Source organism: Herpailurus yagouaroundi, unplaced genomic scaffold (assembly GCF_014898765.1).
Source record: "Herpailurus yagouaroundi ecotype Mexico unplaced genomic scaffold, PumYag 100, whole genome shotgun sequence".
Lineage (NCBI taxonomy): Eukaryota > Metazoa > Chordata > Mammalia > Carnivora > Felidae > Herpailurus > Herpailurus yagouaroundi.
Window position 1 is genome coordinate 12060862 of NW_024412391.1, and position 25682 is coordinate 12086543.

General features: G+C 42.2%; 1 protein-coding gene across 8 annotated transcripts in view; it reads right to left on the reverse strand.

Annotated features, from left to right (window-relative positions):
- The window catches only part of CALD1 (caldesmon 1), a 188808-nt gene that overhangs the window by 18746 nt on the left and 144380 nt on the right, over positions 1 to 25682 (reverse strand). For 6 of the 8 annotated variants that reach the window (XM_040471890.1, XM_040471892.1, XM_040471891.1 and 3 more), the window contains 5 exons: positions 21103 to 21249; positions 16798 to 17746; positions 15434 to 15508; positions 10265 to 10407; positions 2345 to 2609 (listed from right to left, as the gene is read on the reverse strand). In XM_040471890.1, coding sequence (XP_040327824.1) covers positions 2345 to 2609; positions 10265 to 10407; positions 15434 to 15508; positions 16798 to 17746; positions 21103 to 21249 — 1579 coding nt within the window. The remainder of the gene's footprint in view (positions 1 to 2344; positions 2610 to 10264; positions 10408 to 15433; positions 15509 to 16797; positions 17747 to 21102; positions 21250 to 25682) is intronic. The other 2 variants (XM_040471897.1, XM_040471896.1) reach the window with 1 other exon arrangement.

Consider the following 25682-nt stretch of genomic DNA (forward strand, 5'->3'; position numbering starts at 1 on the left):
AGTCCACCTGCCTGACACTCTGGCACGGCCACTTCCCAACTGTGTGACCTTGGCCGCGTTACTCATCTGTTCAATGCCTCAGTTTTTCATCTGTAAGATGGGGATAATGATAGCGTTAGCAAGGGCTAAATGAGAAAGCCCATGTAAAATTCCTAGGATCAATGTGAAGCTGGTCCTTATCATTATCATCCTGTCAGGGCATTTACCACTGACCTTCTGTTTCTGGATATATAAGATAAATGTATGTCCCTTCCACTTCCTTCTGAGGAGAGTTGTGAAGACGGATGAGACAGCTGGTGGGCAAAGTTTATGTTAAATCTAGAGTATTATGTTCAAACTGTACAAGAGATAATTTTATGGTTGTCTCCACCTCCACGGAGTAGATTATTATAGATGGTTTGACAAACCTGAAATACATAGACACTGCACCAAAGCAGTCACAGATGTTCACCCTATGTGTCCTACTAGCCCCTCTGTGCCTTAATTCCTGGTCTGCAATACTCTCCCCTGTCTCCTCTCTCAGGCAAAACATTCAGAGCTCCGATCCAGTTGCACATCCTCTATGAACGGTTTACTGAGAGATGTGTGTAGTTTTTTGTAGTTTTTAAACTGTAGGTTCCCAAGCAGAGATTGGATGTTCGTCTGTCAGAGGATGTGGCAGAAGGATCCTCTGTGTTATGGGCTGAATGTTTGAGGTTCCCCCCTCCTCCACTGCCATTCACACATTAACGTCCTAACCCCGAGAGTGACAGTTTAGGAGGTGGGGCCTTTGGGAGGTGTTTAGATCCTGAGAATGAAGTCCTCATGAATGGCACTAAGAGAGGCCCCAGAGAGCTCTCTTCCCCTTTCTGCCAAATGAGGACACAGTGGGAAGACCATGGGCTATGAAATGGTAAGACACAGAACTGTTGACGCCTTGATCTTGAACTCCCCAACCTCCAGAACTGTGAGAATTAAATCTCTGTTGTTTGTAGGCCACACAATCTGTGATTGTGGTTCCACTGACTAAGACACTGTTTGGCAGGAGGTTAGACCAAATAATCTAGGTCCAAACCAATTCTAAGAGCAAGTGTTTCCCTTCTGCCTTCGTTGACACTCTGCTCCCCTAAATAACAAATAATGACAATGTTAACAATAATTATAACTAGCAGGCACCACGAACACAATTATCTGTTTGATCATGGCATCAATCCTGTAACGACATTATTTCCCAGATAAGGCAAAGAAGTTTTAGCACAGTCCAGGAACTCTGCCAAGGTCCCAACTTGCAAGTGGCAGAAAATATAAGCCCAGGTATGCTTGATTCTAAAGAGCTATCATCCCAATTACTTCCCAAACAAAGGCAACTGACCCATTGAGAGCTGGAGTTGGAAGAGACCTTGGAATAATTTATCCAGACTTTCCACACAGGTTAGGGAATTTTTGCAAAGGATCCATGTCAGAAAGCCATCTGCTGTCTTTGTGCATAGTTGGATCGACGGAAGGTCACTATCTTCTAAGATTAGAGGGCAAAGCTCTAAGCTCATTTGGAGAATCGAGGTCTCAATCCTGATTCTACCATTTATTAGTCAAGTAACACATAAGTCACTCAAATAATTTGATTCCCTTTTGTTTATCCATAAAACGGGAATAATGATGTACCTCAGGATGAAAGGAAAGAATGCACCTTGTAAAGCTGTAGTTGGTTAAGCACTTTTTCAGTTTTCAAAATTTGCCTTCTGTAACTTTATCTGTTGTTTTCAGTTCTGTCTTAAGAGACGGAACATATTCATCTGTTCGTAATTACCGGGCTCCTGCTCTATGCCTGGCACTGTGTTGGGTCCTGGGTTTACAGTAATGAACAAAGCAGATACTGTCCCTGCTTCTGACCACTTCGTCTCCTTATTCTTCCATAAAAAAAAAAGCAAAGCTACTTAAAAAAATCTTCTCTATAAAAACCCTGCCAATATCAGAAAACAACTATCATGTGACTCTCAGATCTTATAACGAATCTGCAGACCTTTTCAGCCTCCTCTGCTTGCTGTTCTTTATTGAAAGACAGTAGAGGGGAATGGGTTAAGGTAAATGGGACCATAGAAAATGACAAAACCGCTCTGTGCCTTGGTTTCCTCGTCTGAAAAATGGGGTAATAAGACTACTCACGTCAGAAAGTTCTTACAGTTGGATAAAGACTACTATGTGTAAAGGGTTTAGAACTGTGCCTAATGCACGGTGAGTTTATTATTCTTAAAATGTATTTGTAAGAGTCCATGCAGCAGCACTGCACCAGCGAAAACATTATTCCCCAGGCTACAAGGGTCGCCACACGCGGACTGCGGGCTTGGGTAAGCTGCGCCCTCCTTACCTCCTCTCGGACTTTTCTCTCTGCTTCCTCCTGCTTCCGCCTCTGCTCTTCCTCCTCTAGGACCTTTCTTCGCTCTTCCCGCTTTTTCTTCAGCTCCTCCAGCTCCAGGGCTGCCTCCTGCTGTTTCTGTTTGAGCTTCTCGAACTCCTCGCTCTCGGTTTCCCCGCGGCGGCGGCGAAGCTCCTCCAGGCGCTTGCCGGCTTCCACCTGCGAAGTGCCTTCGGCCTCCTTGGCCTCGCTCACCTTCGCTCCTGCTCCCGGGCGGCTGTCCGGAAACGAAAAGGAGTTTGATAAATGTCAGTTGGGCAGCCTCCCGGGAGGGATGTCGTCTGCAGGCTTTGCACCCCAGACCAAAAGAAATCTCCACTGCCGGTCGTTGGTAGTCGTTGGACAGTGGATGTTCACACCCGCCCCAAGGGTAGGTTGGGGTCCGCCTGAAGTCTCAAGGTCTGAATCTGATCCCTTTCTACCACTTACCCTTGGTGTCCTGTTGTACAAAGGGGCAAACAGACGCTGATGGTGGGAAAATGGCAAATGGAAAATGGGCAAAACAACGCAACCACTACGGAAAACAGTAGGGAGGTTCCTTAAAAACTTAACAGTAAAACTAGCATATAGTCCAACAGTCCCACTGAGTATATACCCAAAAGATCTTGAAAAGATCTCACATACCTTGTTCATAGCGGTATTATTCACAACAGCCCAGAGGGGGAGCAACCCACATGTCCATCAACAAATGAAAAAACAAACAGAAAGTGGTGCATACATACAGTGTACTATTATTCAGCCTTAAAAAGTAAGGGAATCCTGTCCTATGCGACAACATGGATGAACCTTAAGGATATTATACTACACGAAATAAACCAGTCCCCAAAAGACAAATGTTACATAATTCCACTTATGAGTTATCTAAAGTTGTCAATTCAGGGAACCAGAAAGTAGATTGGTGCTTATCAGTGGCTGTGGGGAGGGGAGGTGGGGAGTTATTTATGGGTATAGAGTTTCAGGTCTGCAAGATGAGAAAGTTCTGGAGATGTTTCACAACACTGTGAGTGTGCTTAACACTACTGACTTGTACACTTAAATGTTAAGATGGTGGGGCGCCTGGGTGGCTCAGTCAGTTAATCGACTCTTGATTTCTGCTCAGGTCATGATGTCATAGTTTGTAAGTTCAAGCCAGGCATCGGGCTCTGTGCTGATGTGCGGGCCTGCTTGCTTGGGATTTTCTCTCTCTTCCTCTCTGTCCCGCCCCTACTTGCACACTCTCTCTCTCTCTCCCAATCTCTCAAAATAAACAAAAACATTTAAAAAATGGTTAAGATCGTAAATTTTATGTTACGTGTTTTACCGCAGTTAAAAAATAATTTTTTTAATGATGAGTGATACAACATGGAAAAAATGGGCAAATATCATTTGTTCTCTTTACCTCAGTGGGCTATTCTTTGAATCCCATGAAATTAACTATTAAATCAATGTTGATTTATGTATCATCATAAAAATTAGTTGTTACTAGGAAGGGAGGTATGTAACACAAAACATTGCTAGTAGATTGAGTTCTAAAAGTCTAGGTGTGACCCTAACAGTCCTCTGCCATAAGTAACTGGTTAATTTGGGTCTGTCTGGAATCCTGGATCCAGACTGGAGACAAGAAAAGACGGCTGGAACTAGGGGAGGCACTGAAATAAAGCTGCTTTATCATCTTTGTCCTTTTTTTTTTTTTTCAACGTTTATTTATTTTTGGGACAGAGAGAGACAGAGCATGAATGGGGGAGGGGCAGAGAGAGAGGGAGACACAGAATCTGAAACAGGCTCCAGGCTCCGAGCCATCAGCCCAGAGCCCGACGCGGGGCTCGAACTCACGGACCGCGAGATCGTGACCTGGCTGAAGTCGGACGCTTAACCGACTGCGCCACCCAGGCGCCCCTATCATCTTTGTCTTGAACTCAACTCTAGCAGCTGATAGAATTCCCCTTTGCCTCTCGATTGGGAGCTAACCACAGGCTTGTAGGTCTATTCTGACACAGGTGCCCCCAAGAAAGCTCTGAACAACTGCATTACCTACGGCGTCAGTTTGTGTGGTCTAACATGACATGACTATTCCTAATCAGGACTTAACATTACTAAATTAGTTCTGATATCGTGTCGTTAGGGTTGTTACTTATGCTGTGTAGACCCTTTTCATATTTATTATCTCATTTAATAGCCACAGTAACCAGGCAGTTGGCAGGTTAGGTTAATACCCCCACTTTACAAGTAAGGAAATGATACGTGAGGGCAGAAAAACAGTCTGCCCAATTTTCGGTAGCAAGTGGTACGGCCATGACCAGATTCTAGTGTTTCTCTCCCAAGTATACTCTTTTTTCCACTGTACTATAATTGTATCAAGTGTTAAATAGGGTTTGTTAGAAAATAAAAAATCAACTGAATTGAATGTGCTGGCCTCTACCTTTCACCTCCTACCCTGAAGACCAGAGAGTCTGTGAGGGATTTAAGTCTCTAGAATTTCTGCAGTCTAGGACTAACTACCTTCCATGCTCGAGTGGAAGCAATGCTTCATCAGATGGCACAGCATATAAAACAACAAGAAAATGGGTACGTTTTTTGTGAGTTAGAAATAAAATTGAAAGTCAGTTGAAGTTTTCTTTTGGGAAGAAAAAGAATAAAGCAGAAAATGAGTTCAAGAGATTTCATTGTAGAACTGGGAACATGTTAAGACTAGAGACGGGGCACCTGGGTGGCTCTGTCGGTTAAGCATCTGATTTAGGCTCAGGTCATGAACTTACGGTTTGTGGGTTCGAACCCCACATTGGATTCTCTGCTGTCAGCTCAGAGCCTGCTTCTGATCCTCTGTCCCCCTCTCTCTCTGTCCCTCCCCCACTTGCACTCTCTCTCTCCCTCTCTCTCTCTCTCTCTCTCTCTCCATAAATAAATAAATAAACAAACATTAAAAAAAGACCAGAGACAGAACACTATCCCAAGTGTCCTTATGTTAAAATTGTACTACAGGGGGCGCCTGGGTGGCTCAGTTGGTTAAGCCTCTGACTTCAGCTCAGGTCATGATCTCATGGTTCGAGTCCTGCATTGGGCTCTCTGCTGTCAGGGAGGAACCTGCTTGAGATTCTCTCTCTCCGTCTCTCTCTCTCTCTCTCTGCCCCTCCCCCACTCCTACCTCTTTCTCAAAAATAAACATTAAAAACAATAAAATGCACATCAGGACTGGTATTCCTAGTGTTTTCCCACAAATCATATAAAAAGGAGAGAGATCATTAGCCCCTACCGACTCTGAGATCCTTTGATAAATTTGCTATCTAATAGAGTTATGCCATTGATAATTGTCTCCAAAACATGTTGGTTGTGACGGAAGAACTGCATCAGAGAACCATGTTTCATGCAAAACTCACGTAAGCTGGATCCTCCGAGCACTTTATTTAGGAGAATTTAGTGCTGTGCTCAAAAGTGTGCCTAGTTACAGAGAGTCCTTACATAAGAGACAAGGACGTAGCTTGCCAACTACTTAAGTACTCATTAACAGGCAGTGAGGTCATGCTTAACTAGCTCCGAACACAGGGAGCCCATCCCTAACACTTTGTCTAAGGAACAGATGAATTACCACCGTCTGATATAATTTATTCCATGTAGAGAAGGGCTCGGTGTTTCTAGCTATGGAGCAAGAAAAAGAATAAAGCAGAAAATGAGTTCAAGACTACATAATTGCCAATACTGATCTTATGTGTATAACTCTTGTTTTTTGAACCCTGAGGTAGTTCTGAGTATACTCTGTCCTTTCCAACCTTTGCAAGCAGCAGGATGGAAAATCAATATTGTAGATTATAATCAGCATTAAAATTAATACACAACAAAACCAAAAACATCAAAGTGTATTGCATAGAGCAAGGGAAAGCACCATTTCTTGACATGCTCGTTTGGGTTTTAAGAATATACGTAGCTTTGTATTGGGTCATGATGTCAAATTTAAATTTTTTTTTTTCAACGTTTATTTATTTTTGGGACAGAGAGAGACAGAGCATGAACGGGGGAGGGGCAGAGAGAGAGGGAGACACAGAATCAGAAACAGGCTCCAGGCTCTGAGCCATCAGCCCAGAGCCCGACGCGGGGCTCGAACTCACGGACCGCGAGATCGTGACCTGGCTGAAGTCGGACGCTTAACCGACTGCGCCACCCAGGCGCCCCATGATGTCAAATTTATTTCTGACTAAGAGTTTAGGTTAAAAAGTTTTAAAATACTGTTCTAGGTTCTTGAGAGTTAAAGATGTACTCTTTTATTTTGAACTCAAACAAAGGTTAGAGGGTCCCTTAAAGCCTGATGTTGCTCTTTCAGGGTCTTATAAGTTCCTAGGTCTGTGACTTAGAGAGAAAATCTCCCCCCTGAGTTAATTCCAGGTCTTTCCATCTTCAGAAATGGGTTTGCTCTCTGTGTTCATCATGTTAGTTAGTGCACAGGAGTTGGGACCTGCAGAACACAAGCCTCTGAAAATTTCTCCAGATTCCACTAGGTGTCGCTCAGTCTTCATTTTGGACAATCAAAATGCCTATCATTAGGGACTGGTTCCATAAATCATGACACGTTGGTCTGGTGGAATACTCTAACATTATTAATTGTAAGCTCATATTCATTGGTACAGAAAAGGTAGCTATGATAAACTTACGTATATTGCAAGAATCAATGGAAAAACAGAGTTATATATACACACTATACATATTTGTCTATTTTGACTATATAGGCATAGAAAATATTTGGAAAAAATGTTACTGGTGGTTGGTGCTTATTTTTGTACTTCTATTTTCTGAATGTTCCTAAGTTTTTTTTTAATGTTTTATTTATTTTTAAGACAGAGAGAGACAGAGCATGAGTGGGGGTGGGGCAGAGAGGGAGACATAGAATCTGAAGCAGGCTCTAGGCTTTGAGCTGTTAGCACAGAGGCTGACGCGGGGCTTGAACTCACGAACTGTGAGATCATGACCTGAGCCGAAGTCGGACGCTCAACCGACTGAGCCACTTGGGTGCCCCTATTTTCTGAATGTTTCGTAACGAGGATCTTTTTTCCTATAATTAGACAAAACTTTAGTTACCACGTTAAAAATAGAAAACAAAACAAATGCTCATTTCGAACTTTCTAGAAAACCTTGGTGTAATCTGCTATTTCTATACATTGCTCATTGAGTTGAGATTTTTTTTGTTAATGTCATGTTTCAGAGAAAACAATCTAGTCAAGAAAACAGGAACATCAAAGGGGGCAGTAATTAAATCAAACATGAGCTATGTTCGAACCAGGAGCAAGAGTTTTGTCCATATCACCTCTACTTGGATGTACCAGCATGCCCTCAGCACTAGGGTGCCACTAACATGGAAATTTCTGCCAGAAGTTCTCTCCTCTCTCCTTGGTTCCTTTATATATATATATATATATATATATATATATATGAAAAATTTTTTTAAATGTTTATTTATTTTTGAGAGAGAGAGAGAGAGAGAGAGAGAGAGAGCGCACAAGCAGGGAAGGGCAGAGAGAGGGAGACACAGAATCCAAAGTAGGCTCCAGGCTCTGAGCTGTCAGCACAGAGCCCGACATGGGCTCGAACTCACAAACAGCAAGATCATGATCTGAGCTGAAGTCCGACGCTTAACTGACTGAGTCACCCAGGCGCCCTCTCCACGGTTCCTTTAGATGTAGGTCTAGATGTACATCAAACCTTTCCCCATGAACATAGCTTGTTTTCAGCTAGGCTAGTGGGCACTCGGCTAATCTAAATAGAGGCTCCTACTTCCTTCCTTAGAAAGCTCCTCACTTCATAAGTAGATACAGCAAAACCTGACATCTAAGCTTCCACTGGCATCAACTTTGAACTGAAACTAAAACGAACCCATGTTGGCAGCTGAACAAAAAAGCATGATACGGTAGCACCTTGTTTCTGTCATTGTTTTCTGCCCAAAGATGGAACACTTAAGACCAGAGTCCCATTTAAGAATTCTCAACACTACACCTATTCTCTTTGAATTCCTAGCTCTCTGGATTTCCACACAATGGGCGTGTTAATTATTAATCTGAGCTCTGACTAAAGCTGGTTGGCAAGTTTGCTAATTGTTAACCAAGCTTCTATCTGCTGACAGATTTTTAAAAAAACATTACTTTTCTTTAAAAAAAATATACTCATGCCCACAAAGCAGATTTTAAACTATCAAATAATAAGAGAGTAATATTGTTAGACAATATTCATGGGATACTTTGCACGAACCTGACACTCTTCTATGGGGCTTTGAAATATTCAACTACTGGCGCTTCAGCAAGCTTTGGACTCAGCTTACTTGCCTGAGTCAACTTGATTCTAGATTTTCTATGAATTCTAAATAAACTCCTAATTTTCTACTGAGATCTACTTTCTTGCCAATCTCAAGTAACATCTATAGGTTCTACATCCTAGTCCTACACAGTTTACTTAGGCTGTTTATGCACACATATTCTTCTGTAGGCTCTCCCTCAGATAAAGTAAAATTTCTGCTCAAATTTGTATGTAGAAAAGTTATTTGGGGGCAGTTATATTCCCCCATTTTAGCCTGCTCAGAGGGGCAAAGCCCTACCAGCTCTGCTCGCTTCTGAATGCTACAAAGGCCTTGGTGTAAGGAATATGTCCAGCTTCTACACAATACTTGCTTGGGGACTTTCTTATTTGAATTGTTCAGAAAAACAGGGTCTATAGGTAAGACTGCTGACAAAGAACAATCCCAGGGGAATCCATGTTTCAGGGACCCAAGACTCTTCTAGAACATTGGGAACAGAAGCCAGTGACATTAATAGAGGTAGGAATTTGGCACAAGCGGTTGGAGGGGGTGTAGGTGTAGGAGTGGGGCACAGAGAATCATGTAGCCAAGGTGTCCATGGCAGATTTCTTTTTTTTTTAAAAAAAATTTTTTTTTCAACGTTTATTTATTTTTGGGACAGAGAGAGACAGAGCATGAACGGGGGAGGGGCAGAGAGAGAGGGAGACACAGAATCAGAAACAGGCTCCAGGCTCTGAGCCATCAGCCCAGAGCCCGACGCGGGGCTCGAACTCACGGACCGCGAGATCGTGACCTGGCTGAAGTCGGACGCTTAACCGACTGCGCCACCCAGGCGCCCCCCATGGCAGATTTCTATAACATAAGTCCATCTACAAAACTGGCAGGGAGCTCTCAGTATTCGATGTATCTAGAAGTAAGGATTTACCTGCACATACCTGTCTGTCTGTCCTAAAACCAATTGTCCAGGTATTCAACATGATGGGGGTGGGGGAAGAAGGGGAAAGTGAAGTTATGCAAGAGGGTTTTCCAAAGGGTATTAAATGGAACGTGAGTCCTGTGCCCTATGCCTCCCTCTTTGAGATTCCCAATACAAATTAACATCAAACGCTCTCAGAGTCCTGCGGTAAAGAGATCTGATTAATTTAGTTTAACCTAACATTTCCCAAGTATTTTGCCAAAGGACAATCTCAGTTTTAAGCAACATTTATTTAAAATCTTTAAAAAAAAGCATTCTTGAAAATGGTACTGACAAGGGTCTCTTATGAAACTGGCTGGGCCATAGAAAGAACCAATGACATTAACCCCAGTCATGTTTTCTAATAAGCTGAGCTTATATAGCATATTAAGTGAGGGAACAGAAACATGGATACTAAGCATGATCTGTCCTGCTAAATAATGGGAAAAGCAGATTAAACCTTGTGTGAGCAATGACTACTGGTCTTCTGTTAGTGATTGATAGCCTGACCTGCTGACTGAGTATCTCTAAGACAATGGCCAATGACTTCACAACAGAAATATGTTGTCTGTTTAGCACGTTTCTGTCTGGAGGCACAGGATAGGAAGACTACTATTTTTTCTTCACATGTGAACACAGTCATTGTTAAGTAGTCTCTGTTTCTTACCTGAAAGTGTTCTCGGTGTGTTTCAGTTTGTGGGTCATGAATTCTCCATTCTGTGACTTCACTTCTGTAAATCCCTTCTTTCCATCCAAGAAACTCTTCACTTCTTTGGGCTCTTTGTCCTTTTTAATCTTCTCATCTTTGATCTAGCCAACAGTACATATCAGGAAGAAACACAGTGATAAAAACCGTATTAGTTTGGGTGGGTATCACCAAATAAGACCCAGAATTACTAGGAAGCCAGAAAACTCAGAAGTAAAACAAACCACTGGAGAATGATGTGGTACAGCTAGGGTCAGAGGAAATTCTTAGAGTGTGAGCTATGGTCCTCCAGCCTCTGCGCAAAGACCTTGACCACAATTTAACGAAGTCAAGATCATCCCTGATTTCACTAGGGTTTTGTTTTCAAGAGCAGTGGAGGTGTTGTGTTTGGAAACAATTATGTTCTGGGAATGCTGTGTAAGAGTAGTTGTTCATAGTTCTCATTGAAAGGGTGATCATTAGTGTGGCATTGATGGGAGAACGTCTAGGTTGGCTGAACTGGTTTTTTCTTGGATGAAGAGTGTGCCTTTGAAAAAGACACAAATGTGTTGAAGAAGAAAAAAGAAGAAACCTACCAAGTCAGCCAGATCTGCCAAGCCAATGTTGGCAGATTGCCGAGGAAGCTCACCCTTGTAATAAAATGAGTAAGTAGGGTCCCGAGGATAGAAGACAAATTACCCTACCTTTAGTGGGATGGCTCAGAGACCCACGGGCCATGTCTGTAGTCATCTAAACCACTACAGTTCAAATGGAATAGGAAAAACTTCAGGGTTTACCTTGACTTCCATTGCAGGTAATAGTTTAGTCTCCAGAAGTGGTTTTGTGATTGTTGGAGAGACAGACGAAGGTGTTACATGGACAGCAGGTGTTCACTTTAATTTTTTGTGAGTTTTGTGTTATAAGTTCCTCATGGTAAATGAGACACATTACTTCAAAGTAAAATGAATTTACATAGCTTGCTGAGAGCTTAGATTACTTGTATCAGCTCATCCATTCTTAAAGGATGAGTGTGCAAACAGGGGAGGTTCATTATTGCTGTTTTCAAGACAACCAATGACAAAACACTGACGTTCTAGAGCAAGCAACAGAGGAAGGATAGGCATAAGAACTTAGGCCTTCAGGTGCTGTCCAGAATGGCCTCCTGATCACTCACCTCTTTCCAGCTATTCCTCAGATACTCTCTGAACACTTATTTCTAAAGTACATGTTTTACTAAGCATAGCACTTTTTTTTTTTTTTTTTCTCTTTACTGATGAGCCTTGCGTAGTCCTTTGCCTGACTGCCTTCTTTGGATGTTATATGATTAAATTACCACAGATAGACTATTCACTGCCATGTTGCCCTAATTAGTTAAGACTTATATCTTTCTCCAAGGGGGATATACCTAGGCTATCCCTTGGACATGCTGAAAAAGAAGGCTGTTGTTCTGCCACTCTCTCTGAGAGCTCTGTCCGGAAGTCAGGAAATGAGTTTTGTTCCAGTGCTATCAACAGACTAGCTAAAATTAAGTCACCTAATTTTCTCTGGGATGTTGGCTCCATATACATAAGAGAGGTTGGATCAGAGGATTCCTTCCTGATCCTTCACCCTCTCATTTCCCTCTTGGCTCCTGATTTGTTGTGAGAGGCTACAGAGAAGAGAGGGAAGCTCTGACCTGTCCTGCAGCTTGACTGCAGCTCTCTGGTGGCTGTTCTCACCCAATAAGAAATCAATGTCATTGACAGGCAGGAAGAGGCAATGCCTATTCTCATCTTGAGCTACCATTGCTGGATATTGCCCTAGATACCAGGGACTGAAGTTTGTATCCTGGTTAAGAAGTATCTGGGGATACAAATTTGGGAGCTAAAGGGTGTCCCATTTCAGGGGACCCACAAAACACACTCTGAGTCAAATCTCATGGTTTGTGGAGCACTGTGCAAGGCAAAATGCCCTTTAACTCATTTCTCTTATTTTGGAATCAAGAGATAATTCCATTCTCCCCAAATGCATTACCTGATTTGTTGACCAAAAATGTGTATAAAATAGGTTTGTAAAACAATACATGTCTAAGAGAAGAAAAATACCTCCCCCTGCCTCTTTTGCAAGCTCTGCCTTTATTGGCAAAGGTTATAGAGGGTGGTGTGCTTATAGTCTCTTCGGAAGACTTTCTTAGGAAAATTCCCAGTGAAATAATGATTTGGGATTGCAAATTATTTTCTCTTTCTGGGAAATAAATAAATAAACAAACAAATAAGTAAATTCATTCCATAGTGCCTTTAAATTTAAGGAGCATAGTGGATTGGATTCAATTGCAGATTCAACCTAAACTCATGAGATTCTGAGGGAAAAGCATTGGATCTTCTAGGTCAGAAGGTAACCGTGAAGAAAATCTGGGGATGGGTTCATAGGTAGCTGAGTACTCTGAAGAGTTAATGTGCTTCACATTCAGATAATATTAGCATATGAAAGGCTCTGGTCAAATGTGACATTTGGATGAAATTCTGTATATTGGGGGTATCCAAAGGGATAACACACAGGTGTAGGTGGGTGGAGGTGAGAATTCAACTGACATGCCCTCGTGCCAGAGAGACACTCAAAAGGTCAAGTGATCAAGGCAAGAAGACTGAGCTGTCAGCCTCTGTAGAATGGTGCTTTGCATTATTTGATTTCAGAAGACTGACAAGAATTCATCCAAGTTATAGTATTTCAAATCAGGTCCAGCACATTTTTGTTAGACTCAGAAGCCTCAATTCCTGTTTTGGGTCCAATGTCTGTGACATGGATGTCTTTGCTACTGAGGGTTTGGTTTGTGAACGACATACACAGACCTTACCAGTAAGCTTGGACTCTATCTCAGACCTACCGAGTCAGATTCTGCATTTCATAAGATTCCAGGGATTTGTATGCACACCTATGTTTGGGGAACTTTGGTGTATGACAGGAATATCGGTTTCAATATCATATGAACAACTCTGCTGTAAGCTGGTTTTCTGTTAGAGGCCAGGAAAAGAAAAAAAAAAAAAAAAAAAAGGAAAAAAAAGAAAAGAGCTCCAGGGTGCAGAACTAAAAAGAGGCATTTTATAGTTAGAGAGGAGAAAAAGAAAGCTAAGTTAACGTTTCAAGGCTGGTGATGTTCTGTGATCCATCACCACAAACAGCTAAAACTGCAGGGCTGCAGGGGTAGAAAGACAGTTTTTTCTAAGGTACTGGAGTGACTTCTGGAAATGTTTTCTCTAAGAAGTCTCATGTGATATTTGTGTTTACCCACATAGCTCTCCTTGAAAGGACATTTTTTTATTTTGGTTTTTTTTTTTTTTTTAACAAAAAGAAAAAAAAAGGAGGAGGGTGTTTGAAATGGCTAAATCATGTAAAATAGAATTCAGTTGTTTACATAAAGTAACCACGCAACTAGTCATTCAACCAGTGATTTACGTGTGCATTGTTAAAGCAGGAATGCCAGATTTTTTTTTTTTTTTTTTTTTTTAGCCTGGGTTGAGTGGCTAATCTGGCCTTGTGTAAAAAAAGAGGCCAAAAGTTTTGGGACTCTAGAATGGGGTGTAGGACAAACTGATAAAGGGGCAGGTCTGAGATGGTTATACCGCCGACATTATTGGACTGGGGTTTCCTCTGGACAGAGGCAGAGGGATGATTTGGGTGGCTACTCATGAATCCTTTCTTGCTCACAGGCACAACATACAGACATAGAATGTTCTGGTGATTAAAAACAAATCACATCTTAGTAAAGCGAATTAAATTTTAAATACAGAATCCACACAGCGCTCTTTCAGCTTCTCCTCCCCCACACAGACTTAATCGCTGAATTCTGACTTTATGCCCTCTTCCTTCTGTGAAGATATTCCCCACAAAACACCAGCTCGACAGAGGAGCCCACGTGGCCCATTTCTGTTTTAAGTTTCAAGTAACTTTCACTTTTTTTTTGTTTTTAGATGAATCTGTAGGTGTTGTTCTGCCAGAAAATGAGAACAGCGCTTCCCACCATATTCAACCATTTCCTTAGCTGCCTCATTGGAGCCAAATTCAGCTTCCTAGTTCTTAGCATTTCTGCTTCCACCTTCCTTTAGATGGGCGGGTTCATGCATTCAGTTTTTACTCCCAAGCCACCACAAGGTCTATGAGAAACAGGAAGGTACACACATCTTAACCCAAATAAATATAACATGACCTAGGGGTTCTTATATTTTCTGTGAGTCTTATGAAAAAAAGCATTTAAGCAAATAACCACCTCTCATGTAATTTTCTAAATATGGGTTTTTCTGTTTCTTGATAGATGCCATAATGGGCAGAGAAGTACAGCAAGAGTCCATTGGAGCTGGCCCTCTAGAATGACAGCTCAGTTCCATGGGCAAAGAAATTCAAATCTTCCTCCCCTTGATGATTTCCTTCTACCACGTTTAAGTACTTTGAACTTACTAGATGCTGTCACAATTTTTAGGATTACTTGGGGCTAACATAAACACAATGGTTAAGACGAGGTCAGGCTTTCTGATGTGGCGTTTTGATTCTGTCGGGGGTAATGACATCCTCTGTGCGGCAGCCTCTGCTCCACTGACTCGTTTACTTACCTACAGTCAAACACCCTGGCACCAGCTCCTGTGTGTGCCTCAGAAATGCAATGCAGAACATTTTGCCAGACTTTTCTTTTGAAAACCAAATACCACCTTCAGTGCATCAAATGTGTTAACTGAGACGTGGGGGGGTGTTTTTCCTTTGGAAAGTTAAATCATTAATCGAAGCCAGTTGGAAATATTCCATAATTGAAATGAAAGTAGGATGGTTCAAGGAGAAAACAATACACATCGAGGTGGAGAAAGTGGGAAAAACTGATCAGAGCAGTGTTTTTCAAGCTTTCTGTGACTCACAGGAAGGACAATTTAAATCATGATGTAATACTGCTTAGAATGCCCTCTGATATCTTCTGTTTGATTTCATTTTTTTAAAATGCCCATTGACACATTCAATTACTTTTGAGATGTTCGAAGTTGATGTTACCATTCAATGAATCATGAAGTCAAGCCATAGCTTGAAAAACACTGGATCACAGGTTATAGTTTTGAGATCAGCAGACATGAAATGCCATGCAACACTGCTCTCGGTTGCTTCATGATTAGGTCATTTGTCAATAATATTTACCTCTTTTTTGAAGGTAGGCTTGTCTTCTTGGGACTTTTCTCTTTTAGCTTGTGCTTTGGCCCCCTTTTCTTCTTCCTTTTTATGTTCAAGAGTGGCAAGGTCACTCGTTTAAAAGAAGCCCTTTCTGGCTTACAAGAGTGAGCGGGTGCTCAGGTCACTTTGCTCGTGCCTTGCGATTTTGCTGACTCAGTGCTCACATAACCCTTGGTGTCAGTGATTCTAAACAGCAACGTGGGATGGTTTCTTTCCACCAAAGTTTTTTCTCGTGTGCCTGCCAGTGTGCGCCTTGGACTCTAGCGTGACCTGGTGGTCCTTATGCGTGTTTACAAACCTCGTGTGTGGTTTGGTGCATCTCGTTTCTGACTGTCCCAAATGTAGCTGTGGTCACGAGCCCCGTGTGATGAGCAGGAGTGAAAGACAACTTCAGCACCATGCAGACTTAGTGATGGGGAGTTCTCTCTGCAGAGGTGAATGTGCAAGCATCTCTTTTTTCTTTCTTTCTTTTGTGTGCGTGTGTGGTAGGGGTAGGCAGGGATGCAGGTGGTGGTTAGGTACAGTGCTTCCAATGCAGGCTTGCAGACAGAAAAACATCTTTCACGGTTTGCAAACATTCCCCTCGCCCCCCTTTCCACCCTTCTCAGGCAACATGAATTTATTTGTGTCATCCAGATGGCAAAAGCAGTAAAATGTATGCCCTTAATTACCAGTCAGCTATAAACTGATACCACCCCAGATGAATGGCTTTCTGCAAGTCCACATTAAGTTCAGGTCTACATGATGGCAAATCATGGTTTTGACATATTTTTAATGAAAGTTCCAAATTGGCTCCTTTCCCTCCTTCACTGCCAGCTGATTTCAAGGGGGTTATTTTTGCCTTCTCAAGATGAAATTTCTGACTGTGATTCTTTATGTCACCTTTCCCACCCCAATTTTTAAAATATAATTTTTAATTAAATGCCAAACACGTGGGCATGGGGAGGAGTTATGGTCCTCTTGCCTCATGTAGACCTATGGAGAGAGGTAAGTTGTTAATAGGAATGAATTTAGATGCAGGTGCAGAATTAGAAGTCAACACAGCACCGCCACATTTATCATCTTTGGGTTAGTTCATTTTTCTGGTATTTGCAACTAGCAAGCACAGAGCAATTAATTTCTCTCTGGCTGGTAAATTTGGTTCATTGAATATTTAACCATCGATCAATTGCTTTGTGCTCACCTATTGCTATGGCCGAAAAAAATGAACGGCTTGCCAAACGGGCAAGCACGCGGGGCTGCAGGAACGTGCCTCGGTCCCAAGTCTGATGTGCATTACATTTCTCGTAAGTCACAGGCATCACACGTTTGGTGCAAAATGTTTACTGTACCTGTTTCTTTTGGACAGCTGTCTGAAGTTTATCTTCTGGTACTTTCTTTTCATTTACCCGTTTCCCTTCTATTTTCTCGTCTACCTTTTCCCCTTTCTGCTTTTTCTCTTGCATTTCTCTTCTGTTCTCTTCTAGCTGCTGGCGTTTTTGCTCTTCTAGCTTAGCTTTCTGTTCTTCCTCCGCCTTTGCCCGCTGCCTCTCCTCCTCTGCTCTTCTCTCTTCCTCCTTAGCCCTCTCCCTCTCGGCCGCCTCCCTCCTTTCTCTCTCTTGGGCAGCTGCTCTTTCTTCTGCTTCAATTCTTGCTTTCTCCTCCGCTACCCTTTGTTCTTCCTCAGCTTTCATTCTTTCTCTTTCTTCTGCTTCCAGCCTGGCCCTCTCTGCCTCGGCTCTCTCCTTGTCTTCCCTCTCCCTCCTTTCACGATGGGCGGCCTCTTCTGACCCCTGCTCCCCCTCCCCCTCTGTTTGAGGCTCTTCTGCACTGGTCTGCCCAGCTGTCAACGGCATTGCCACGGTTTCTGTTGTTCTGTCTTCTACCGGCCCCTCTACCTGATTTTCTTCAGGGCTCCCCTGCTTTGGCTTCTCTTCCTCCTCTTCCTCCTTTTCCTTTTCTTCCTTCTTTTTCTCCTCAGTGTCCCTCCAGTCATTCTTCTGATAGGACTTTGTGACTATTTCTGTCTCCTCTAGCTCGTATCTTTCTTGGCGACGGTCACTTTTTTCTTCCTTCTCCGCAGCTTCGTTTTCGGCGGTGTCGTTCTGCGTTCTTCTGCTCGGTAGCGACAAGCCTGCGTCTGTGATGGTTGGGTCGAACTCCTTCTGCCGTTCCAGTGCTTCCTGAAGGCGTTTTTGGCGTCTTTCCTCCCGCCGAGCCAGGCGCTCCAGGAACGCGGCCTCGTCATCACCCTCCACCTGGGTGTTTGAGGTGGTTGTCTTGACCTCCTCATCGGCCACACTGTACAAGAGAAACAAGACAGCTTGGGTCAGCTGGTCAGCTGGATTCTCGTAGCCTGACCCACACCGGAACAGATGCTCGTGGTACCAGGTGCGCGCGCACCCAGGATATCCCCTCGGATAGTATCATAACAGTACGTGCCTGCCGGGCTTTCAGCGGACAGCACGTGAGTGCCTTTGCCCTTAGTCCTTCTCTGGCCACTGGAGTCTACTCTACTATGCCAGCCGTCAAGCGAAAATGGATGAGCATTAGTGTATAAATACCTCGGCTCCCTCACCTCTTGAGTTGAATAACTGTGAGGTGCCTTGTTGCACGGGATCTCTGAGTCTCCCAGGGGAGTTGAGCTCCAGATCCCAGCAGCGGTAACTTGCTTGGCAATGAAACCTTTATTTGGTTGCTTTTCCTTCCCCGTTTCACTTTCCCACACTGCCGCCAGTGTTTCCTGGGATCATTTCACAAATGAACTGCCTGTGTTTAAATCTTTTTGCTCCAGACTCTGCTTCCTGGACAACTCAAACTAAGACAAGGACCAAACTGAGAAATGAGGGAATTCTTGTAGTATCACATAGTATTTCCACATATTACCAAGTCATCTAGAATTCTTGAGCTGGATCTGTGGGGCATAAGGCATTTGGAAAGGAAGCAGGTGTACCTTACAGTGTGGGGATGCTATACTAATGCCAGTGACCCCCATGGTAGGGACATCTAACCGTCCACCACAATTCATGCTCCTCCTTTCACTGTCACGGGGAGGTGACTACCAGTCAAGGATTATATTTCTTGCCCTCCACTCTTCCTTGCATCTAGGTGGAACCATGTGACCAATAATTTCCAATTGAGTGTGAGCATAAGTGATATGTCTAGACCAAGACTATTACGCAGCAGAACCACATCCTCTCCCATCTCTGTCTGATGACTTGATCAGAAAACCTCAAAGCCCCAGGAGTAGACAGAGTCACAAAAGGAAAGCTAGTTGGTGATCAGTTCTATTTACTACTCAGAAAAACCCACATTGGACTCATTTATGTTGCTGCATTAAATTAATAAAATCTGGGGCTCACTGTTATGGTGGCTGATATTACCCTAATACATACACCATCTAAATTCTTTGTCAAGATTTCCATGAACAAAGGGTCTCTTGCCCTTCTTCTCTATAGTTGATAAAAAATAGTTACATTTGATGTTTGCTAAAAAAGAAAAGAAAATCTCAAAAAACCAGACTGTACCATATCCATCACCGCACTCATTGTTACAGTTCAAGCCAGGGCTGTTGGTCTCCACTGGCAGGAAACAGCCAGTTATGTGATATCAGAAATTGTGACCAGAGTTGGAAGAGTATGTCTTGCCATGTTTAGAAACTCCATTAAATTTCATGGTTCATACTGAACTGGGCCCTTCTGAAGTTCAAGTCCACTTAATTTTGAAAAAAAAAAAAAAAAAAAAAAAAAAAAACAAACACATTTCACATTTAACAGTAAGAAATGGCAGAGTAAAGGCTGGATTTTAAACTTTCTTGGCTTTAACCTCTGCTATAGGACACTGTCTACATGAATTAGACATATATGCATTAAATTTCCCTAAAAATACAAACAGTTTAGAATTTAAGGGCAAAATCTACATGTAAGGAACTTTGGATCAACTGAATTCAAACGATTTTTAAAAGGTACTGCAAATTCTGAAGTGTCAGCTAGATGAAAGTACTCTTGAGTTAAGAGACGAACAGATTCTACTGGATCTTTCTTTGCCTATTTGCAAATCACAACAGCGACCGTCAGCAGAAGTTAAGTACCACTCAGGGTTGCTCAGCCCCAAGGAGAACACTAATTCTTCTTGTGGATAATTAATATGTCAGAGATGAATGATAGGTTCTCAGACCTGGATATACTTTAATGAAAAAGAAGGATTTGTGAATCGATCAACAGCATGAAATAACTACTACTAGTAAATGAAAAAAGAAGAGAAGCCCAAGTAGAAGGAAGATTTTAAAAGCAAGAATACGACTAGTAACTAGTAACTTTTAAGCCACTGTTGATCACTCACTAATAACCAGATTCAGGAAGGGGCCTCAAAATGCCATTTAAAAACTTTTTCTTTCCCTTCCCCTTCAGTTTGAGGATAGAAAAGGCAGTGATGACTATGTAGGCCTCCTCTGTAAAGCTCTGATACCATTTTCCTGATAATAGTTAAAATTAGGTGCTTATCGTATGCAAGGCACTGTGTGTTTTATGTGTATTATAATCTCACTTAAATTTAACAACATTCCTAAGAGAAAGGTATGATTTTCATGTCTGTTTAACAGGGAAAGGCCAAGGTGGAATTCAGAGCCAGGCAGCGAACATACCCACAACCCCTTTGCTGTATTTCCTCCCTAATTAGGAGCTTCTTACCAAGAAACAAGGTCTCTGCCTCTCCACCTAACCAGTAGGTTTCCTTATTGAATCCATTGTGCTTGACAGAATTTAAGACTTTCAGAAATCCATGTACCTGCTCATATTTAGGGTAAAGAGGTCAGACCTGTTTTCCTTCAGATTTTCTATATAGATGGGCTTAAAGGAACTGTATTATTAAAATAAAAATTAATTTTTCTCTCTATCCCGACCCCAAAATATTCTCATCTTTTTTTTTTTTTTGCCTTGGGGCATATAAATTACATATATTAGCAAGTGGCGTAATGAACCAGGTGACCTTATATGTGCAAACCTGTAAAGATCCATTTGGAAGAAGTTGAACCTAGTAAGGGTTCTCCACTGTTCTGGTCACTACCAAGGCCTGTATAGGAAAAAACGTGCTAGTAAACTCGTAAGCTTTTTCAAATAATTACATTACATTAAGTTGGCTTCTGCACCTTGCTGAATATCGTAGTGATCAGAGAATACTGATTCAGGCTGTATATCAGGAAAAATAAGACATTTGCAATTCATGTCTACTTTAAAAATTCAAGTTCTATTTGCTACTGGTAGGCACAAAGGACTAGAAAGCTAATAAATCTTCAGTTCAAAACAGGTATCGATACCCTAAAGAATAAATGTAAACAGTCTTCCTTATTTAAAGATGTAGCCCATTGTATTTAGTAAATAAAAAGATTGCTAAATTATAAAATAAAATAAAACACTTCAATTGGGGTGTGTTTAGGGGATGGGATAGGGGAAGAGAAAGGAGCAGTGGTGTCTGAATGTCCACATCAGTTTGACTGTCCAATCTGATTAGGTGCCTACAATAACCAAAAAATGACTGAGCAAGTTAGACTGGAAAAGAGTGGAGCTGGGCTGAGAAGGGAATGCTTTGCCCAACACGTTCCATTCATCTTGCAGGCTAAGAAGTACCTTAGACATTCTCCATTCCGAAGAGGACAGTACCTGTTCTGGGCATTAACCTCCACCTGGTCGGTCACCTGTCCCAAGGATTCTTCCTCTTGCTTCTGCCGCAGCCTCTCCTGCCGGGCACGGCGGCGCCGCTCCCGGGCGGCCTCCTCCTCATCGTCGTCGTTCCTCTGGTAGGCGATCCTGCAACATCGTGAAGACAACCTCTTGAGTGCGCCAGCTGCTGACCATCTCAATGCTTCTTTGCAGGATCAGCCCTGAGTCCTTTCCTGGGCTTGACCACTGACTGAACCACAGAGCTCTAAATGGATCGTTCCGTTCCATAGACACTTGATCAGAATGGCTTTCAAACTTTTAAGTATCTGAAAAGCAGGAGTCCGCTAGCTAGAGGACAACTTACAATGATCAAATGACAGCTTAAACTGAAAAAATCTACACAAAAGTGGGCTGTGCAGGAAACTGTGGGGTAGCATATTTAGATTTCATCATTAAGCTCATTACTAGCCTTTTAAGATTTAGGAGCAGAAATCCAAAGCACTGAACCAAAAATAATCAAAACACTTATTGAAAAGATTCAGGATGTTGTACGAATTATTTGTGTAGATACTGTCACAAAGAACAGAAAAGAGTCAAGTTATCAAACCCATATTTTGGCATTAATAAGCCCACACTGCAAATTAAAATCCAGAGTAGGGTACTCTCTTTGCTTGGATTTTATTTTTTCCTTTCAGTTCCTTTTCAATGGAGAAGGAAGGCGTTATTGACAACTGACAGGATGGCTTCAAAGTCAGTGTGGCTCCTTAAGAGTCCTCCTCCTTTGCTCTAAAACATGCATTAGAATTCTACCAGCCATATGGTGGGCACATCATGGTAGCTCACAGGTGTACACATAGATAGAAACCTAAGGGCTGAGGTGGGCAGAAAAGGCACGGAGAGCTTTGCACACATAGATGTTAGGGAAATTATACAATCACTATCACTATGTTACATCCATTTCTGTTAATACTTCTTTCTTCCCAAATAAAGAACCGGAGCTGGGGAACTACAGATGTCCAAACTCAAGAGGAAATGACCCGTATGGTCACCTTGGCTACTTGTGAGGGAGTAACACATACTGAGATACAGAGTGCCAGGAAGGCAGGGGTAGGCCGGCTGGCCCAGGGCCAAGGTGGCCTGACGGGTCCTTGGGTTGGGATGAAGCTGCATTGAGCAGTGGGCTACTTTTTATACTAGGGAGTTAAAGTGCTCTTGTTACAATGTTACTTACATATCTACACATAGAAATCCAGATATGTAAACATTTCATGCTTATAATTCTTATACAATGACACACCTAAAATAATTTACAAATGGAAGAAAATAAAACAGCAGAACCATATGATTTGTACCAACAATACAAACCTACTATAACTGATGACGGTTTGCTTACGTAAGATTACAAACGAGACATTTTAAGGCCTAGATCCAGCACTTTATTTCATCGTTTCTATCTTTTGACTTCAATAATGTGAATGCTATGGGGGTGCCTGGGTGGTTCAGTTGGTTAAACGTCCAACTCTCAGTTTCAGCTCAGGTCATGATCTCACAGTTTTGGGAGTTCGAACAATGCCTTGGACTCTGCACTGACAGAACAGAAACTGCTTGGGATTCTCTCTCTCTCTCTCTCTCTCTCTCTCTGCCCTTCCCCTGCTCATGCTGTCTCTGTCTCTCTCAAAATAAGTAAATAAACTTAAAAAAAAAAAACACGAAGGCTATGAATGTTTTTCACCTAAAAAAAACAAGATTAACAATTCCAAAGTTTGGTTGGTTTGTCCTTTGTTACTGCAGAAAATCTGACTTCATACTTACTAAAATCTGCTGGTGTGCAATATTCAAATGCCAATACAAATAAAATGTCACAGTAATTCTATGAAACTGACTGGTTTATTTCTATAGATATGGAGCGAAGGGTGATGTGATGTAGTTGAAAGATGACTAGGGTAGGACTCAGCAAACCTGGTTTCTAGAACTGGTCTCCAACTAGCTTGTGGCCCTTTAACCTGAGTTAAACTCCCTCGCCTGTGTGTGTGTGACAATCAGATGAAATCTGGACATGTCACTGTAAGGCGTTCTACAGTGCAGTATTTTGTTGTTACTGGGGAAGTTCAGCTGAGGAGCCGCTTTGTGAGGAAAGATGAGTTCAATTTTAGACTTGTTGAATTTGAGGTGACAGCATGACATGAATCGAATGTTCCTTTCTAATTCAATCACATTGTAGTTTGCAGTCAGAAGCCCTTCCCAGTGGTTTGGCTTCGGTCTTCAGATTCTTGGCCTAATATTCCTTTGGCTTTCTCAGTAGACAGCTTTAACCACAGCAGGGAGAATGAGTCCTTAATAAGTGCTTCCCAAGCTAATCAAACAGAAAGGCTTGGTTTGCTCTTCTGCATTTGTCCATCAGCCGTGAGGTCTTGGCTACTACTTGGGGCCTTTCTTTTCCAAAACAAGCAAGAGACATATAAGCCCCATCTGAGACATCCTGTGCTGGAAACAAGCCCCCTCACCCCTACTTCTCCTAAATGGAACCTCGCGTGAAGCCCTCAACTTCCCACTCTACTTGAACAATTTGAGATGTTACTGCCTTCCTCCTCCGGCCTACCCAACGTGCTCCATGGCTGGAAGCTGCTGGCTTGCACCTCTGGCGTGAACTACATTTGCCATCTCTCCGGGCCAGGCCACACTCAACCTTTCTTCGGCTTGGATTTCTCCTCGGAGGAGTGGCCTGACAACTGGACCACCCTAGGTCTCTTCTAGCTATTCTCGCTTGGTACTCTTGGTACCCCACCTTGGTAGCTCCTTGCCTAGCATCCACAGTTACCAGGGCTAGATTTTTAAGGGTCTGTTATGAGCACTAATAAAGAAACATATTAAAGTCGTTTTCAAAGTTAAAAACAAACGAGGAGCCAAAATGCTTTCCTGGCATTTTAAATCACAACATTCCCTGTTGCTGGCTTAGTCACAGACCATATGACTATTTACTAAACTTTATCAGTAAAGTTTATTAATTATTTACTATTGTTAGTAAAGTTTATTAAACTTATTGAAGTTTGTTAATTTATTTCGAGAGAGACAGAGACAGCATGAGCAGGGGAGGGGCAGCAAGAGAGGGAGAGAAAGAGAATGCCAAGCAGGCTCCATGCTGCCAGCGTAGAGCCTGATGCAGGGTGTGAACCTGGGAAGCCGTGAGTTCACGACCTGAGCCAAAACCAAGAGTCAGACACTTAACTGACAGAGCCCTTCGGGCACACCTAACCACTTGACTTTATAAGTCAAGTGTGCCAATGACTGGGTATGTGTGGAAACTCCTCAACTCTGAGACTCCCTCCATGAGCCTCAATAGTTTCTTAGCTTTTAGGCCTCTCTCACAGCAGCTTACCCTTCACACTAGTACCACAGGTTTATTGCTTTTCTTTCAAAACGGACAACTTAATTTGTTTCATTTTTTTCGGATTCTAAAAGTAACACACATTTCTTATTTGCTTCAACCAGACAAGAGCAGATGTATAAAAGAGAAAGTGAAAATCAGCTCCCTTATCACACCTTACCTGGTATGTCCATATCAGACATGGGCACCAATGATATCCGATGTATTTTACCAGACATCTTGTTATGCACACACAGATACCTTTACTGTTAACGAAGTGGGATTGTGTGATACCTATCATTTCGTAAATGGTTTCTTTACTTTATTTGTGACTGTTTTCAACACATTAGCCAAATATAATTTTTAATAGCAACACAGTACTCTATGTATAGATGTACATAGTAGTTACATGGATGTAACTATAATATACCCTATTATCTACAGATGGACAGTTAAGATTTTTCCAACTTTATGGTCTTATTAATGAGGCTGCAAAGGACATCATTCTAGATATACTTTGTCACTTGTTCAACAATTTATCCAGGAAGAATTCTTAGAAGCTAGCATTTCAGAATTTAAGAGGCTCCTGATTTACATACTGAGATAAAAACAAAATGTTAACATTTCTCATTTCCCATACACCAGATTTAAACATATTTGAAATGCTGCTGACTAGTAAGAATCATATCTAACTGCCCACTGGATTGTAATAAAAGGGTACCAATCCCTTTGTTCCTTCTGTGAAACCTCACCAGATGCCGGCACTGACCAGTCTAATGGTGTTCTGCACTCTGCAGAGACAACCACCGTTCCCAGATGTCTTGGGAATGTGGGACTCATGATTCCCCTGAATCATCTGAGAACGATTAAACTATGTTTACTGGAGATTTAACCATTTTGTTGAAATCCATTCTTCTTTAAAAAAATTTTTTTAATGTTTGTTTTAGAGAGAGAGAGAGAGAGAGGGAGAGAGAGAGAGACAGAGACAGAGACACAGAATCCAAAGCAGGCTCCAGGCTCTGAGCTGTCAGCACACAGCCTGACACGGGGCTCGAACTCACAGACTGTGAGACCATGACCTGAACCAAAGTCGGATGCTTAACCAACTGAGCCACCCAGGCGACCCCGATCTATTCTTCTAAAATACTGGTAATTCGCAAATGATAGCTAAGGCACCTCTATTAAATAAAAATTTCTGATTGGCATACATGATTTC